Source organism: Oncorhynchus masou, unplaced genomic scaffold (assembly GCF_036934945.1).
Source record: "Oncorhynchus masou masou isolate Uvic2021 unplaced genomic scaffold, UVic_Omas_1.1 unplaced_scaffold_560, whole genome shotgun sequence".
In the NCBI taxonomy this organism is placed as follows: domain Eukaryota; kingdom Metazoa; phylum Chordata; class Actinopteri; order Salmoniformes; family Salmonidae; genus Oncorhynchus; species Oncorhynchus masou.
Genome location: NW_027012018.1, coordinates 311,469 through 326,800, shown reverse-complemented (window position 1 = coordinate 326,800; position 15,332 = coordinate 311,469). Strand labels below are relative to the sequence as shown.

General features: G+C 46.2%; 1 protein-coding gene across 4 annotated transcripts in view; it reads left to right on the top strand.

The window, feature by feature from the left end:
- The window catches only part of LOC135536124 (NACHT, LRR and PYD domains-containing protein 3-like), a 144,744-nt gene extending 129,835 nt beyond the window's left edge, over positions 1–14,909 (top strand). For all 4 annotated transcript variants that reach the window (XM_064962515.1, XM_064962518.1, XM_064962517.1 and 1 more), the window contains 3 exons: positions 10,548–10,721; positions 10,893–10,939; positions 11,338–14,909. In XM_064962515.1, the coding sequence (XP_064818587.1) occupies positions 10,548–10,721; positions 10,893–10,939; positions 11,338–11,894 (778 nt within the window). In that variant the 3' untranslated portion in view covers positions 11,895–14,909. The remainder of the gene's footprint in view (positions 1–10,547; positions 10,722–10,892; positions 10,940–11,337) is intronic.
- The last annotated feature ends 423 nt before the right edge of the window (positions 14,910–15,332 follow it).

Below are 15,332 nucleotides of genomic sequence, written 5' to 3'. Positions count from 1 at the left end.
TTGTACAGATGAATGTGGTACCTTCAGGCGTTTGGAAATTGTTCCCAAGGATGAACCAGACTTGTGGAGGTCTACAATTGTTTTTTTCCTGAGGTCTTTCCTGATTTCTTTAGATTTTTCCATGATGTCAAGCAAAGAGGCACTGAGTTTGAAGGTAGTGTCAGGATTTGGCCAGGGTTGTTCCGGTTTTTGGTCACTAGATGCCCCCATTGTGCTTTTTGACCTTTTGTTTTCCCTTGATCCCCATTATTATTTGCACCTGTGCCTCGTTTCCCCTGATTGTATTTAAACCCTTAGTTTTCCTCAGTTCTTTGCTCTGTGTTTGTATGTTAGCACCCAGCCCTAGTATTCTGTGAACTCTTGTTGATCCCGGTGGACGCTCTTGTGGAATTCTGTTTTTTGTTCTTGTTTATTTATTTTTGAGTATCTTTTGAGGCTTTTTATGCTATACCTACCACCTTGTGGATTTACCTTTATGTCTTGGAGGATTACCTTTGTTCTTGTGGAATTCCTTTTGAGGTTGTGGAGTTACATGTTTTCCTGAAGGACTTCACTTTTTACTTTATCAAATACACCGTCTCAAGTACTGCTGTGTCTGCCTCATCTTCTGGGTTCTGCCGACTATTCGTGGCTCAGTTGGATAAGTGACTGTTTCTCACTCCGGAGACCCGGGTTCGTAACCGGGTCCTGACAGAAACACAGAACCAAAAATGAACCCAGAGGCAGCCAGTTCCCAGGACCTTGTTGCCATGCTGTCCCACCACCAGGAGACTGTCCGAAGCCGTCCTGGCTCAGCAAGAGGCCTTAATGGCTAGACATTCTCATCATGCTGACTTCCATAAAGCAGATATCTGATCGACTTACCCCGGCAACAGTTCCCGTCCCAGTACCTCAGATTCACGTACCCATGGCAGTAAACCCCCTGGCTGAACCTCGTCTTCCACCTCCCCAACGGTTCTCAGGTGATCCAAGTGCTTGTAAAGGGTTTCTCACCCAATGTTCTCTCTCCTTCGAGCTGCAACCCTCGTCGTTTCCCACCGACCGGTCTAAGATCACATATATCATCACCCTGCTGTCGGAAAAAGCCCTGGCCTGGGCTACTGCTGTGTGGGATGCCCATAGTTCCTGCTGTGCCAGCTACTCTGCCTTTGCTGAGGAATTCAAACGAGTGTTTCAAGGCCCAAGCAGTGGTCCTGACTCAGCCAAACAGCTCCTGACTCTCCACCAAGGTTGGCACAGCGTGACGGACTATGCCATCCAGTTCCGCACGGTGGCAGCAGCGAGTGGCTGGAACAACGAGGCGCTCACGGTGTGCTTTCTGAAAGGCCTTTCTGACAATATCCAAGATGAACTGGCCACTCGGGAACCACCGGACAATCTCGAGTCCCTGATCAAGTTGGCCTCACGCATTGACCAGCGTCTGAGAGAGAGAGAACTCAACCGTAGACCTCTAGCCCCTATCAGTCCCAGCTCCGAGTCCCCACCTTTATCCTCGCTGGCTCCACCGGAACCCATGCAGATTGGACGCATCTCCCAGGCTGAGAGAGGCCGCCGGATGAGGGAGCGACGCTGTCTATATTGCGGCAAACCGGGTCATTTCCGTTCCACGTGTCCCGGGCTCCAGGGAAACGCTCTGTCCCGTACAGACCGGGGGGGACTGTAACGGGAAACATAACCTCCTCCCATCCATCCAACTCCCGTCTGCTCATTCCAGTCACCCTTTCCGGGGACAACCACAAGCTTCACCTTCAAGCCTTGGTAGACTCTGGAGCCGCAGGTAACTTCATGGATGGTGTCTGGGCGAAGGAGAATGGCGTTCCCTCTGAACCTCTAAGTGACCCCATGAGGGTTACTACATTGGATGGAAGCCCTTTGGGATCTGGACTTGTCACTCATGTCACTACCTCCTTGCGACTTTCAGTTTCACAACACCAGGAATTGATGAACTTTCATTTGATCTCCTGTTCCGAGTTCCCTCTCGTCCTTGGATACCCCTGGCTTCACAGCCATAACCCTCACATCGACTGGTCTGTGGGCACTATCAAGCAGTGGGGTCCTACGTGCCAAGCTACTTGTATTTTCCCGAATTCCCCGAGTTCTACTCCCGAGTCTTTAGAATCCATCGACCTGACCCGAGTTCCCGAGTGTTACCATGACCTCAAACTGGTTTTTAGCAAACAGAGGGCCACCATGCTACCACCCCATAGACCTTATGATTGCCCCAACGACCTGTTTCCGGGCACTTGCCCCCCCCAGGCGTCGGATCTTTTCCCTATCTCCACCCGAACGAGCTGCTATGGATACCTACATCAAGCACGCTCTGGAAGCAGGCCTCATGCGTCCATCCACCTCCCCGGCGGGAGCAGGGTTTTTCTTTGTGGCCAAGAAAGACGGTGGATTACGTCCTTGCATCGACTACCGGGGACTCAATGCCATAACCGTCCGTAACCGTTACCCGCTACCCCTTATGGCCACAGCCTTCGAGCTGCTCCAGGAAGCAGTTGTTTTCACTAAGCTTGACCTGCGGAACGCATACCATCTTGTGCGGATCAGACCTGGTGACGAGTGGAAGACCGCTTTCAACACGCCTACTGGTCACTATGAATACTTGGTGATGCCCTTCGGCCTGACCAACGCCCCAGCGGTGTTCCAAGCGCTCATAAACGATGTGCTTAGGGATATGCTTAACATATTTGTGTTCGTTTACTTGGATGACATCCTCATCTTTTCGAGCTCCTTTCAAGAACACACAAAGCATGTCAGACAAGTACTCAAACGCCTCCTAGACAGCCATCTGTACGTTAAGCCGGAAAAATGTGAATTCCATTCATCCCGAGTACAATTCCTGGGATTTGTAGTGGAACCCGGTCGAGTCCAAATGGACCCCAGGAAGGTAGGGGCGGTAGCGGATTGGCCCACCCCCAAATCCGTTAAGGAAGTTCAGCGTTTCCTGGGCTTCACAAACTTTTACCGCAAGTTCATCAAGAACTTCAGCTTGGTGGCAGCCCCTCTCTCAGCTTTAACCAAGGGTGGCAATGCAAGGTTTTTGTGGGGAAGAGAAGCTGAGACGGCCTTCCAAGGACTCAAGCAGCGCGTCCTCTCTGCTCCCATCCTGATACTACCGACTACGGATGAACCGTTTGTGGTGGAGGTAGACGCATCAGAGGTTGGTGTTGGAGCTGTCCTGTCTCAGAGGGGTGAAGACAAGAAGCTTCATCCGTGCGCTTTCTTCTCACACCGGCTTACCCCGGCTGAGAGGAACTAAGATGTGGGGGATCGTGAACTCCTAGCGGTTAAGATGGCATTGAAGGAATGGAGACACTGGCTCGAGGGGGCTTCTCACCCGTTTCAAGTGCTTACGGACCACAAAAATCTGGAGTATATCCAGCAGGCGAAGCGGTTGAACTCTAGACAAGCTAGATGGTCTCTTTTCTTCAATCGATTCCAGTTTATCCTCACCTATCGGCCCGGGTCGAAGAATCTCAAACCGGATGCCCTGTCCCGAGTCTACGCTCCTGCCATTCGAGATGACACGGATATGCCTGTCCTTCCTGCTGCTAAGATCGTGGCTCCCTTCTCGTGGCAAGTTGAGGATACCGTGAGACGAGCTCAAGCTATCGAACCGGACCCGAAAGGAGGTCCTGCCAATCGGTTGTTTGTCCCCAAGGCAGTGAGGACTCAGGTCCTTCTGTGGGGGCACTCCTCTCACCTCACCTGTCACCCGGGCGTAGGTCGCACCTTGGAGTTCATCCAGCGTAAGTTCTGGTGGCCTACCATAAGAGAAGACGTTGCCACTTTCGTCAATGCCTGCCCCGTGTGCTGCCAGGGCAAATCTTCTCACCTCCGCCCTCAAGGAATCCTTCACCCTTTACCTGTTCCCCACAGACCCTGGTCCCATATCTCATTGGACTTTATTACTGGCCTTCCTCCATCCCATGGCAATACTACTATCCTAGTCATAATCGACAGGTTTTCAAAGGCGGCCAGGTTCGTCCCTCTGACTAAGTTAACTTCTGCCAAGGAAACGGCTGAGTTGGTAATTAATCATGTGTTCCGAGTCTTCGGCATTCCTCAAGATATGGTTTCTGACAGAGGTCCCCAGTTCGCCTCAAGGTTTTGGAAGGCCTTCTGCCAACTCATGGGGGCTTCTGCCAGTCTATCTTCAGGGTACCATCCGGAGTCCAACGGCCAAACAGAGAGGATGAATCAAGAGCTGGAAACCACCCTCCGATGTATGACTCGTAACAACCCGTCCACATGGTCGTCCTTTATTGTTTGGGCCGAATACGCGCACAACACCTTGCGCTCCTCCTCCACTGGTATGTCCCCGCACGAGTGTCAAATTGGCTATGCCCCTTCATTGTTCCCGGACCAGGAGGCAGAGGTCAGAGTGCCTTCAGCCTTGAAGTTCGTCAGACGCTGTTGGCTTATGTGGAGGAAGACCCGTCTTAATCTTATGCGTTCCTCACAGAGGTACCAACAACAAGCCAACAGACGTCGCCGTCCCGGGTCTGGCTCTCCACAAGACACTTAGCACTATGGGTGGAGTCTCGCAAGCTGTCCCAAAAATACATCGGTCCCTTTAAGGTTGCCAGGAGAGTTAACCCAGTTTCTTATAGCCTACACTTACCCAGATCCCTTAAGATTAATCCCACGTTTCACATTTCCTTATTAAAACCTGTTGTTTTTTCTCCCTTGTCCCGGCAGACAGACCTCCCCTCCGCCTCGTGTCATTGGAGGCCAGCCGGCTTATACCGTCCATCGGATACTGGATTCCCGCCGGGTGCAGCGGTCCTGGCAGTATCTGGTGGACTGGGAAGGCTACGGTCCCGAGGAGCGCTCCTTGGTTCCTGCCAAAGACATACTGGACCCTGACCTCATTCGTCAGTTCAGGGCCCTCCACCCCGAGAGAGCTGGTAGGAACGTCAGGAGCCGTTCCTAGGGGGAGATTCTGTCAGGATTTGGCCAGGGTTGTTCCGGTTTTTGGTCACTAGATGCCCCCATTGTGCTTTTTGACCTTTTGTTTTCCCTTGATCCCCATTATTATTTGCACCTGTGCCTCGTTTTCCCTGATTGTATTTAAACCCTTAGTTTTCCTCAGTTCTTTGCTCTGTGTTTGTATGTTAGCACCCAGCCCTAGTATTCTGTGAACTCTTGTTGATCCCGGTGGACGCTCTTGTGGAATTCTGTTTTTTGTTCTTGTTTATTTATTTTTGAGTATCTTTTGAGGCTTTTTATGCTATACCTACCACCTTGTGGATTTACCTTTATGTCTTGGAGGATTACCTTTGTTCTTGTGGAATTCCTTTTGAGGTTGTGGAGTTACATGTTTTCCTGAAGGACTTCACTTTTTACTTTATTAAATACACCGTCTCAAGTACGGCTGTGTCTGCCTCATCTTCTGGGTTCTGCCGACTATTCGTGGCTCAGTTGGTTAAGTGACTGTTTCTCACTCTGGAGACCCGGGTTCGTAACCGGGTCCTGACAGGTAGTCCTTGAAATACATTCACAGGTACACCTCCAATTGACTGAAATTATGTCAATTAGCCTATCAGAAGCTTCTAAAGCCATGACATCATTTTCTGGAATTTTCCAAGCTGTTTAAAGGCACAGTCAACTTAGTGTATGTAAACTTTTGACCCACTGGAATTGTGATACAGTGAATTATAAGTGAAATAATCTGTCTGTAAACAATTGTTGGAAAAATGACTGGTCGTGCACAAAGTAGATGTCCTAACCAACTTGCCTAAACTATAGTTTGTTAACAAGAAATGTGTGGAGTGGTTGAAAAACAAGTTTTAATAACTCCAACTTAAGTGTATGTAAACTTCCGACTTCAACTGTACAGAAAGTGCTTTCATTTCAAAACTGTGAAACATATTGTCACGGCCTTGGTCTTAGTATTTTTGTGTTTTTAGTTAATTAGTTGGTCAGGCGGTGACATGATTTTTACTTCCGGCGCCGACAGAGATGGCCGCCTCACTTTGCGTTCCTAGGAAACTATGCAGTTTTTTGTTTTTTTACGTGTTATTTCTTACATTAGTACCCCAGGTCATCTTAGGTTTCATTACATACAGTCGAGAAGAACTACTGTATATAAGATCAGCGTCAACTCACCATCAGTACGACCAAGAATATGTTTTTCGCGACGCAGATCCTGTGTTCTGCCTTACAAACAGGACAACGGAATGGATCGCATGCAGCGACCCAAAAAAACGACTCAGAAAAAGAGGGAAACGAGGCAGTCTTCTGGTCAGACTACGGAGACGGGCACACCGTGCACCACTCCCTAGCATTCTTCTGGCCAATGTCCAGTCTCTTGACAACAAGGTTGATGAAATCCGAGCAAGGGTAGCATTCCAGAGGGACATCAGAGACTGTAACGTTCTGTGCTTCACGGAAACATGGCTCACTGGAGAGACGCTATCCGAAGCGGTGCAGCCAACGAGTTTCTCCACGCATCGCGCCGACAGAAACAAACACCTTTCTGGCAAGAAGAGGGGTGGGGGCGTATGCCTTATGGCTAACGAGGCATGGTGCGATGAAAGAAACATACAGGAACTCAAATCCTTCTGTTCACCTGATTTAGAATTCCTCACAATCAAATGTAGACCGCATTATCTACCAAGAGAATTCTCTTCGATTATAATCACAGCTGTATATATCCCCCCCAAGCAGACACATCGATGGCTCTAAACTAACTTTATTTAACTCTTTGCAAACTGGAAACCATTTATCCGGAGGCTGCATTCATTGTTGCTGGGGATTTTATCAAGGCTAATCTGAAAACAAGACTCCCTAAATTTTATCAGCATATCGATTGCGCAACCAGGGGTGGAAAAACCTTGGATCACTGCTACTCTAACTTCCACGACGCATATAAGGCCCTGCCCCGCCCCCCTTTCGGAAAAGCTGACCACGACTCCATTTTGCTGATACCTGCCTACAGACAAAAACTAAAAAAAGAAGCCCCCACGCTGAGGTCTGTCCAACGCTGGTCCGACCAAGCTGACTCCACACTCCAAGACTGCTTCCATCACGTGGACTGGGACATGTTTCGTATTGCGTCAGATAACAACATTGACGAATACGCTGATTCGGTGTGCGAGTTCATTAGAACGTGCGTTGAAGATGTTGTTCCCATAGCAACGATTAAAACATTCCCTAACCAGAAACCGTGGATTGATGGCAGCATTCGCGTGAAACTGAAAGCGCGAACCACTGCTTTCAATCAGGGCAAGGTGTCTGGCAACATGACTGAATACAAACAGTGCAGCTATTCCCTCCGTAAGGCTATCAAACAAGCTAAGCGTCAGTACAGAGACAAAGTAGAATCTCAATTCAACGGCTCAGACACAAGAGGCATGTGGCAGGGTCTACAGTCAATCACGGACTACAGGAAGAAATCCAGCCCAGTCACGGACCAGGATGTCTTGCTCCCAGGCAGACTAAATAACTTTTTTGCCCGCTTTGAGGACAATACAGTGCCACTGACACGGCCTGCAACGGAAACATGCGGTCTCTCCTTCACTGCAGCCGAGGTGAGTAAAACATTTAAACGTGTTAACCCTCGCAAGGCTGCAGGCCCAGACGGCATCCCCAGCCGCGCCCTCAGAGCATGCGCAGACCAGCTGGCTGGTGTGTTTACGGACATATTCAATCAATCCCTATACCAGTCTGCTGTTCCCACATGCTTCAAGAGCCACCATTGTTCCTGTTCCCAAGAAAGCTAAGGTAACTGAGCTAAACGACTACCGCCCCGTAGCACTCACTTCCGTCATCATGAAGTGCTTTGAGAGACTAGTCAAGGAACATATCACCTCCACCCTACCTGACAACTTAGACCCACTCCAATTTGCTTACCGCCCAAATAGGTCCACAGACGATGCAATCTCAACCACACTGCACACTGCCCTAACCCATCTGGACAAGAGGAATACCTATGTGAGAATGCTTTTCATCAACTACAGCTCGGCATTCAACACCATAGTACCCTCCAAGCTCGTCATCAAGCTCGAGACCCTGGGTCTCGACCCCGCCCTGTGCAACTGGGTACTGGACTTCCTGACGGGCCGCCCCCAGGTGGTGAGGGTAGGTAACAACATCTCCTCCCCGCTGATCCTCAACACTGGGGCCCCACAAGGGTGCGTTCTGAGCCCTCTCCTGTACTCCCTGTTCACCCACGACTGCGTGGCCACGCACGCCTCCAACTCAATCATCAAGTTTGCGGACGACACAACAGTGGTAGGCTTGATTACTAACAACGACGAGTCGGCCTACAGGGAGGAGGTGAGGGCCCTCGGAGTGTGGTGTCAGGAAAATAACCTCACACTCAACGTCAACAAAACTAAGGAGATGATTGTGGACTTCAGGAAACAGCAGAGGGAACACCCCCCTATCCACATCGATGGAACAGTAGTGGAGAGAGTAGCAAGTTTTAAGTTCCTCGGCATACACATCACAGACAAACTGAATTGGTCCACTCACACAGACAGCATCGTGAAGAAGGCGCAACAGTGCCTCTTCAACCTCAGGAGGCTGAAGAAATTCGGCTTGTCACCAAAAGCACTCACAAACTTCTACAGATGCACAATCGAGAGCATCCTGGCGGGCTGTATCACCGCCTGGTACGGCAACTGCTCCGCCCTCAACCGTAAGGCTCTCCAGAGGGTAGTGAGGTCTGCACAACGCATCACCGGGGGCAAACTACCTGCCCTCCATGACACCTACACCACCCGATGTTACAGGAAGGCCATAAAGATCATCAAGGACATCAACCACCCGAGCCACTGCCTGTTCACCCCGCTATCATCCAGAAGGCGAGGTCAGTACAGGTGCATCAAAGCTGGGACCGAGAGACTGAAAAACAGCTTCTATCTCAAGGCCATCAGACTGTTAAACAGCCACCACTAACATTGAGCGGCTGCTGCCAACACACTGACACTGACTCAACTCCAGCCACTTAATAATGGGAATTGATGGGAAATTATGTAAATATCACTAGCCACTTTAAACAATGCTACATTATATAATGTTACTTACCCTACATTATTCTTCTCATATGCATACGTATATACTGTACTCTATATCATCGACTGCATCCTTATGTAACACATGTATCACTAGCCACTTTAACTATGCCACTTTGTTTACATACTCATCTCATATGTATATACTGTACTCGATACCATCTACTGTATCTTGCCTATGCTGCTCTGTACCATCACTCATTCATTTATCCTTATGTACATATTCTTTATCCCCTTACAATGTGTATAAGACAGTAGTTTAGGAATTGTTAGTTAGATTACTTGTTGGTTATTACTGCATTGTCGGAACTAGAAGCACAAGCATTTCGCTACACTCGCATTAACATCTGCTAACCATGTGTATGTGACAAATAAAATTGGATTTGATTTGGGTTTATGTTATTGTGTTGTCGTATTGTTTTTTTGTAGGCATTGGGATTGTGGTTGATTAGGGGTGTGTTTAGTTTAGGTTTGGCTGCCTGAGGCGGTTCTCAATCAGAGTCAGGTGATTCTTGTTGTCTCTGATAGGGAACCGTATTTAGGTAGCCTGGGTTTCACTGTGTATTTTGTGGGTGATTGCTCCTGTCTCTGTGTAGTTTCACCAGATAGGCTGTAATTAGGTTTCACGTTCCGTTTTGTTGTTATTCACGTTCCGTTTTGTTGTTATTTATTTATATCAGTTATTTCATGTACCGCGATTCATTCATTAAAAAACATGAGTAACCAACAAGCTGCATTTCGGTCCGACTCTCTTTCGACAAACGAAGAACGCCGTTACACATATGTATCACGATCGTGAGGAGAGACGGACCAAGCGTGATTGAAGCGTGATTAAACTAAAACAATAAACCAACAACGCCACGTGAAAGTAGTGGTGCACAAACACAAAACAATATCCCACAAACACAGGTGGGAAAAATGGCTGCCTAAATATGATCCCAAATTAGAGGCAACGATTACCAGCTGCCTCTAATTGGGAACCATACAAAACACCAACATAGAAATATAGAACTAGAACACCCCTAGTCACACCCTGACCTACTACACCATAGAGAACCAAGGGCTCTCTATGGTCAGGGCGTGACAATATGAATGAAAATACTCTCAAATAAATGGTGACATTATATACTGCCACCTCATAAGAAACATATGATCTCAAATCCAAAATGCTGGATTATAGAACTAAATTGAAAATGTTAGCTGCACTGTCAACATAGATATGGTGTGGACAAAATACTCAATACTATCGAAATCTGATACCTCACTGTCTGTCTTTTGACTGATACTGCTTATTAAAATGGTCTGGTCAGTCTACTCAAATATTTGTACTATACATGTTAGTATCTACAAGCAGTACTTTGATCATTTGTCATTGTTAATAATGATACTTCCATTTATGAATAGATATGGTAGGTTTCAGGACACTGATGTATCTGAATATGTTGGAAAAATATACTGCAATTATTTTCTCCACCAAAGAATAGCAGTGTGGTTTTTAAAATGGTTTACTCTCTGCAGGCTGTCAGGCTGTCTAGTCACAGAGGAAGGCTGTGCTTCTCTGGTCTCAGCTCTGAGGTCAAACCCCTCACACCTGAGAGAGCTGGACCTGAGCTACAATCACCCAGGAGACTCAGGAGTCAGACTGCTCTCTGCTGGACTGGAGGATCCACACTGCAGACTGGAGAAACTCAGGTATGTAGAGGGTTTATGTCACTGTTCATATCAGAAATGTTTGAGTTATCAAGACAAACATTCTTAACACCACTTGGACAAAGTTATGAGGGTGTGTGTGTGTGTGTGTGTGTGTGTGTGAGGTGACGTGTATCACTCAATGACTGTCTGTTCTTCTGCTTATCGCTACAGTGTGGAACATGGTGGAGAGTACACAATGAAACCTGGCCTTAGAAAATGTGAGTGTTGGCTGCTGTGAAGAATAGGACTAAGAATAAGTCTTAATTCAAGTTAAGTCAAAGTCAAAGACCAACATCATTACTTACTTGGTCATATTATTAAATATAAGCGTTAATTCTACAGATGCAGAAATCAGGGACACCAAAGTTAAAAAGAGTTGCTTTGACAATGTGTGTGTGTGTGTGTGTGTGTGTGTGTGTGTGTGTAATTAATGGGAATAGGTGTGTTTTATATTACCATACAGTATAAAATATGATCACTCAAAAGTCTCAAGTTACCTTAACTTCTCTTTTTAATTTCTAGAAACATCTACATTAAATTAGTTATTGAAAAGTGAGTTAACATTCTAGTTTGAATGATGATGATTCCTAATATTGTGTCTGGTTTCATCCATCAGATACCTGTGATCTCACACTGGACCCAAACACAATAAACATACACCTATCTCTGTCTGAGGAGAACAGAAAGGTGACATGGAGGGCAGAGGAGCAGCCGTATCCTGATCACCCAGAGAGATTTGAGGATGATGAACAGGTGCTGTGTAGAGAGGGTCTGACTGGACTCTGTTACTGGGAGGTAGAGTGGAGTGGGAAAGCAGCTGATATAGGAGTGACATACAAAGGAATCAGCAGGAGAGGAAGGGGTAATGACTGTGTGATTGGATACAATGACAAGTCCTGGAGTCTGTTCTGCTCTGAGAACAGTTACAGAGCGTGCCACAATGACAATCTCACTCTCATAGACGTCCCTTCCTCCAGCTCCCACAGAGTAGGAGTGTATCTGGACTGGCCAGCCGGCACTCTGTCCTTCTACAGAGTCTCCTCTGACACCCTGACCCACCTGTACACATATCACACCACATTCACTGAGCCCCTCTATCCAGGGTTTATGGTTTGGGATGATGACTCCTCAGTGTCCCTGTGTCAGGTGGTCACTGTGTCAAACACAACATGATGTTTCACTCTAACCATGTGTTTTATGTTTGATCAAAAATGACATTTAAATACATGGAGGAACACACACACATGCCAGGTTGGACCAGTTTATTCCTGTAAACAATAACCATGGTAACTGTGTCTGTCTCTTTCTGTGATCCTGCACCCTGTGAGAACGGTTCAGATGCACCACACACACACTGGACACACACACACACTGGACACACACACACACTGGACACACACACACACTGGACACACACACACACTGGACACACACACACACACACACACACACACACACACAATATCCAGCAACTTTGCACAGCCATTGAAGAGGAGTGGGACTCCGTTCCACAGGCCGCAATCAACAGACTGATCAACTCTATGCGAAGGAGATGTATGGCGCTGCATGAGGCAAATGGTGGTCACTCGAGATACTGAATGTTTTCTGATCCACGCTCCTATTTACAGTTAAAGTTGGAAGTTTACATACACTTTGGTTGGAGTCATTAAAACTAGTTTTTCAACCACTCCACAAATTTCTTGTCAACAAACTATAGTTTTGGCAAGTCGGTTAGGACATCTACTTGGTGCAGGATGCATCACATTTTTCCTTAACTTAACAATTGTTTACAGAGATTATTTCCCTTATAATTCACTGTATCACAATTCCAGTGGGTCAGAAGTTTACATACACTAAGTTGACTGTGAATTTAAAGCTTGGAAAATTCCAGAAAATGATGTCATGACTTTAGAAGCTTCTGATTTTAGCCATTTGGAGGTGTACCTGTGGATGTATTTCAAGGCCTACCTTCAAACTCAGTGCCTCTTTGCTTGACATCATGGGAAAATCTAAAGAAATCAGCCAAGACCTCAGAAAAGAAATTGTAGACTGCCACAAGTCTTGTTCATCATTGGGAGCAATTTCCAAATGCCTGAAGGTACCACGTTCATTGTACAAACAATAGTATTCGTACTCTTTGGAAAAATGTCCTCTGGTCTGATGAAACAAAAATTGAACTGCTTGACCATAATGACCATCGTTATGTTTGGAGGGAAAAGTGCGAGGCTTGCAAGCCGAAGAACACCATCCCAACCGTGAAGCACGGGGGTGGCAACATCATGTTGTGGGGGTGCTTTGCTGCAGGAGTGACTGGTGCACTTCACAAAATAGATGACATCATGAGATAGGAAAATTAAGTGGATATATTGAAGCAACATCTCAAGACATCAGTAAGGAAGTTTAAGCTTGGTCGCAAATGGGTCTTCCAAATGGACAATGACCCCAAGCATACTTCCAAAGTTGTGCCAAAATGGCTTAAGGACAACAAAGTCAAGGTATTGGAGTGACCATCACAAAGCCCTGATCTCAATCCCACAGAAAATGTGTGGACAGAACTGAAAAAGCATGTGTGTGCAAGGAGTCCAACAAACCTGACTCCGTTACACCAGCTGTCAGGAGGAATGGGCCACAATTCACCCAACTTATTGTGAGAAGCTTGTGGAAGGCTACCCGAAACGTTTGCCCAAGTTAAACAATTTTAAGGCAATGCTACCAAATACTAATTGAGTGTATATAAACTTCTGACCCACTGGGAATGTGATGAAAGAAATAAAAGCTGAAATAAATCACTCTCTCAACTATTATTCTGACATTTCACATTCTTAAAATAAAGTGGTGATCCTAACTGACCTAAGACAGGACATTTTTACCAGGATTAAATGTCAGGAATTGTGAAAAACTGAGTTTAAATGTACTTGGCTAAGGTGTATGTGTCACGCCCTGACCTTAGAGATCCTTTTTATTCTTTATTTTGGTTATATCAGGGTGTGACCAGGGTGGGCAATCTATGTTTTCTATTTCTTTGTTGGCCGGGTATGGTTCCCAATCAGAGGCAGCTGTCTATCGGTGTCTCTGATTGGGGATCATACTTAGGCAGCCTTTTTTTCCACCTGTAGTTTGTGGGATCTTGTTTTTGTATAGTTTCTGTTTAGCGTTACAGAGCTTTACGTTCGTTTGTATTTAGTGTTTTAGTTTAATAAAGGAATGATGTACGCCTTCCAAGCTGCACCTTGGTCCGATCCAACATCGACATCGACAAGCGTAACAGTATGTAAACTTCCGATTTTAACTGTATCTGTGACCAACAGATGCATATATGTATTCTCAGTCATGTGAAATCTGTAGATTAGGGCCTAATTTATTAATTTCAATTGACTGATTTCATTATTTTTATTTTAGAACAAAGGGCGGGCAAAAGGTAAGCTAAGCAAAGAATCATAATCCAAATCAGAGTCAGGCAGGTACAGGACGGCAGGCACGAGGACAGGCAGAAAGGTCAGAACTGGGAAGACTAGGACAAACAAAAACTAGAGCACAGGAATCACAGCAACACACTGGTAGGACTTGATGGGACAAATCGAACTGGCAACAGAAAACACAGGTGTAAATACACAGGGGATAGTAGGGGGAGATGGGAGACACCTGGTGGGGGGTGAAGACAAGCACAAAGACAGGGGAAACAAATAAGGGTGTGACAAAGATCACAGGACTGAGGCAAATATTGCTCTGGTTGAGGACAATATAGAAGTGAGTGACAATCAGGAGCTTACTGAGAAATGAAAAATGTCTGTAATTGTTGGATCCATTAGACAGATTGATGAAAGTATTGAGCAGTGGAGCTCATATACAGAACGGTTTGAAGATTTTGTACTTTTAAATTACATTGATGAGGGCAACATTGTGCCTACGTGTTTTAGTGTAATGGGGCCGAAGACGTGTCATTTACTAGACAGCCTGCTACAGCCAGACAGATCAGGTAATAAGACGTATGGGGATATTGTGGAGATACTTAAAGGACATGTTTCACAGGACCCACTAGTTGATGCTGAAAGGTTCAGGTTCCACAGGAGACAACAGGAAGAGGGAGAATCAGTACCAATGTTTGCTGTTGCATTAAAGAAACTGTCAGAACACTGAGTTGAATGGTGTTCTAAATGACATCATCAGAGACAGACTAGAATGTGGGCTACGGAGTGAAGACACACAAGAGACTGTTGACTGAAAGTCATCTGACCTTGGTGAAGGACATTGTAATCAGTGTGTCCATGGAACTAGATGCTAAAGAGGCTCACCAGTTGAGTTCATCAGGAACTTAGTGGGCTCATCTAACAATCCTAATCACCAGCTGATACATTTTAATCTCATGAAACAGGGTTCACCTTCCACCTAGAAAACACAATTTAATACAAATCATAACCTCTCCTCTGTGTGATCTATGTAATCAAGGTGCCTTGGGCTCCTTTAATCATATGTACTGGTTGTGACCAGGGGACATGTTTTGGAAAGAGGCATCCTCTGTCTTATCAGATGTAGTCTATATTATCATACCTTGTTCCCCCAAACTGTTATTTCTGAATGATAATTCACCACTGTCAGCAAATACGTTAAATG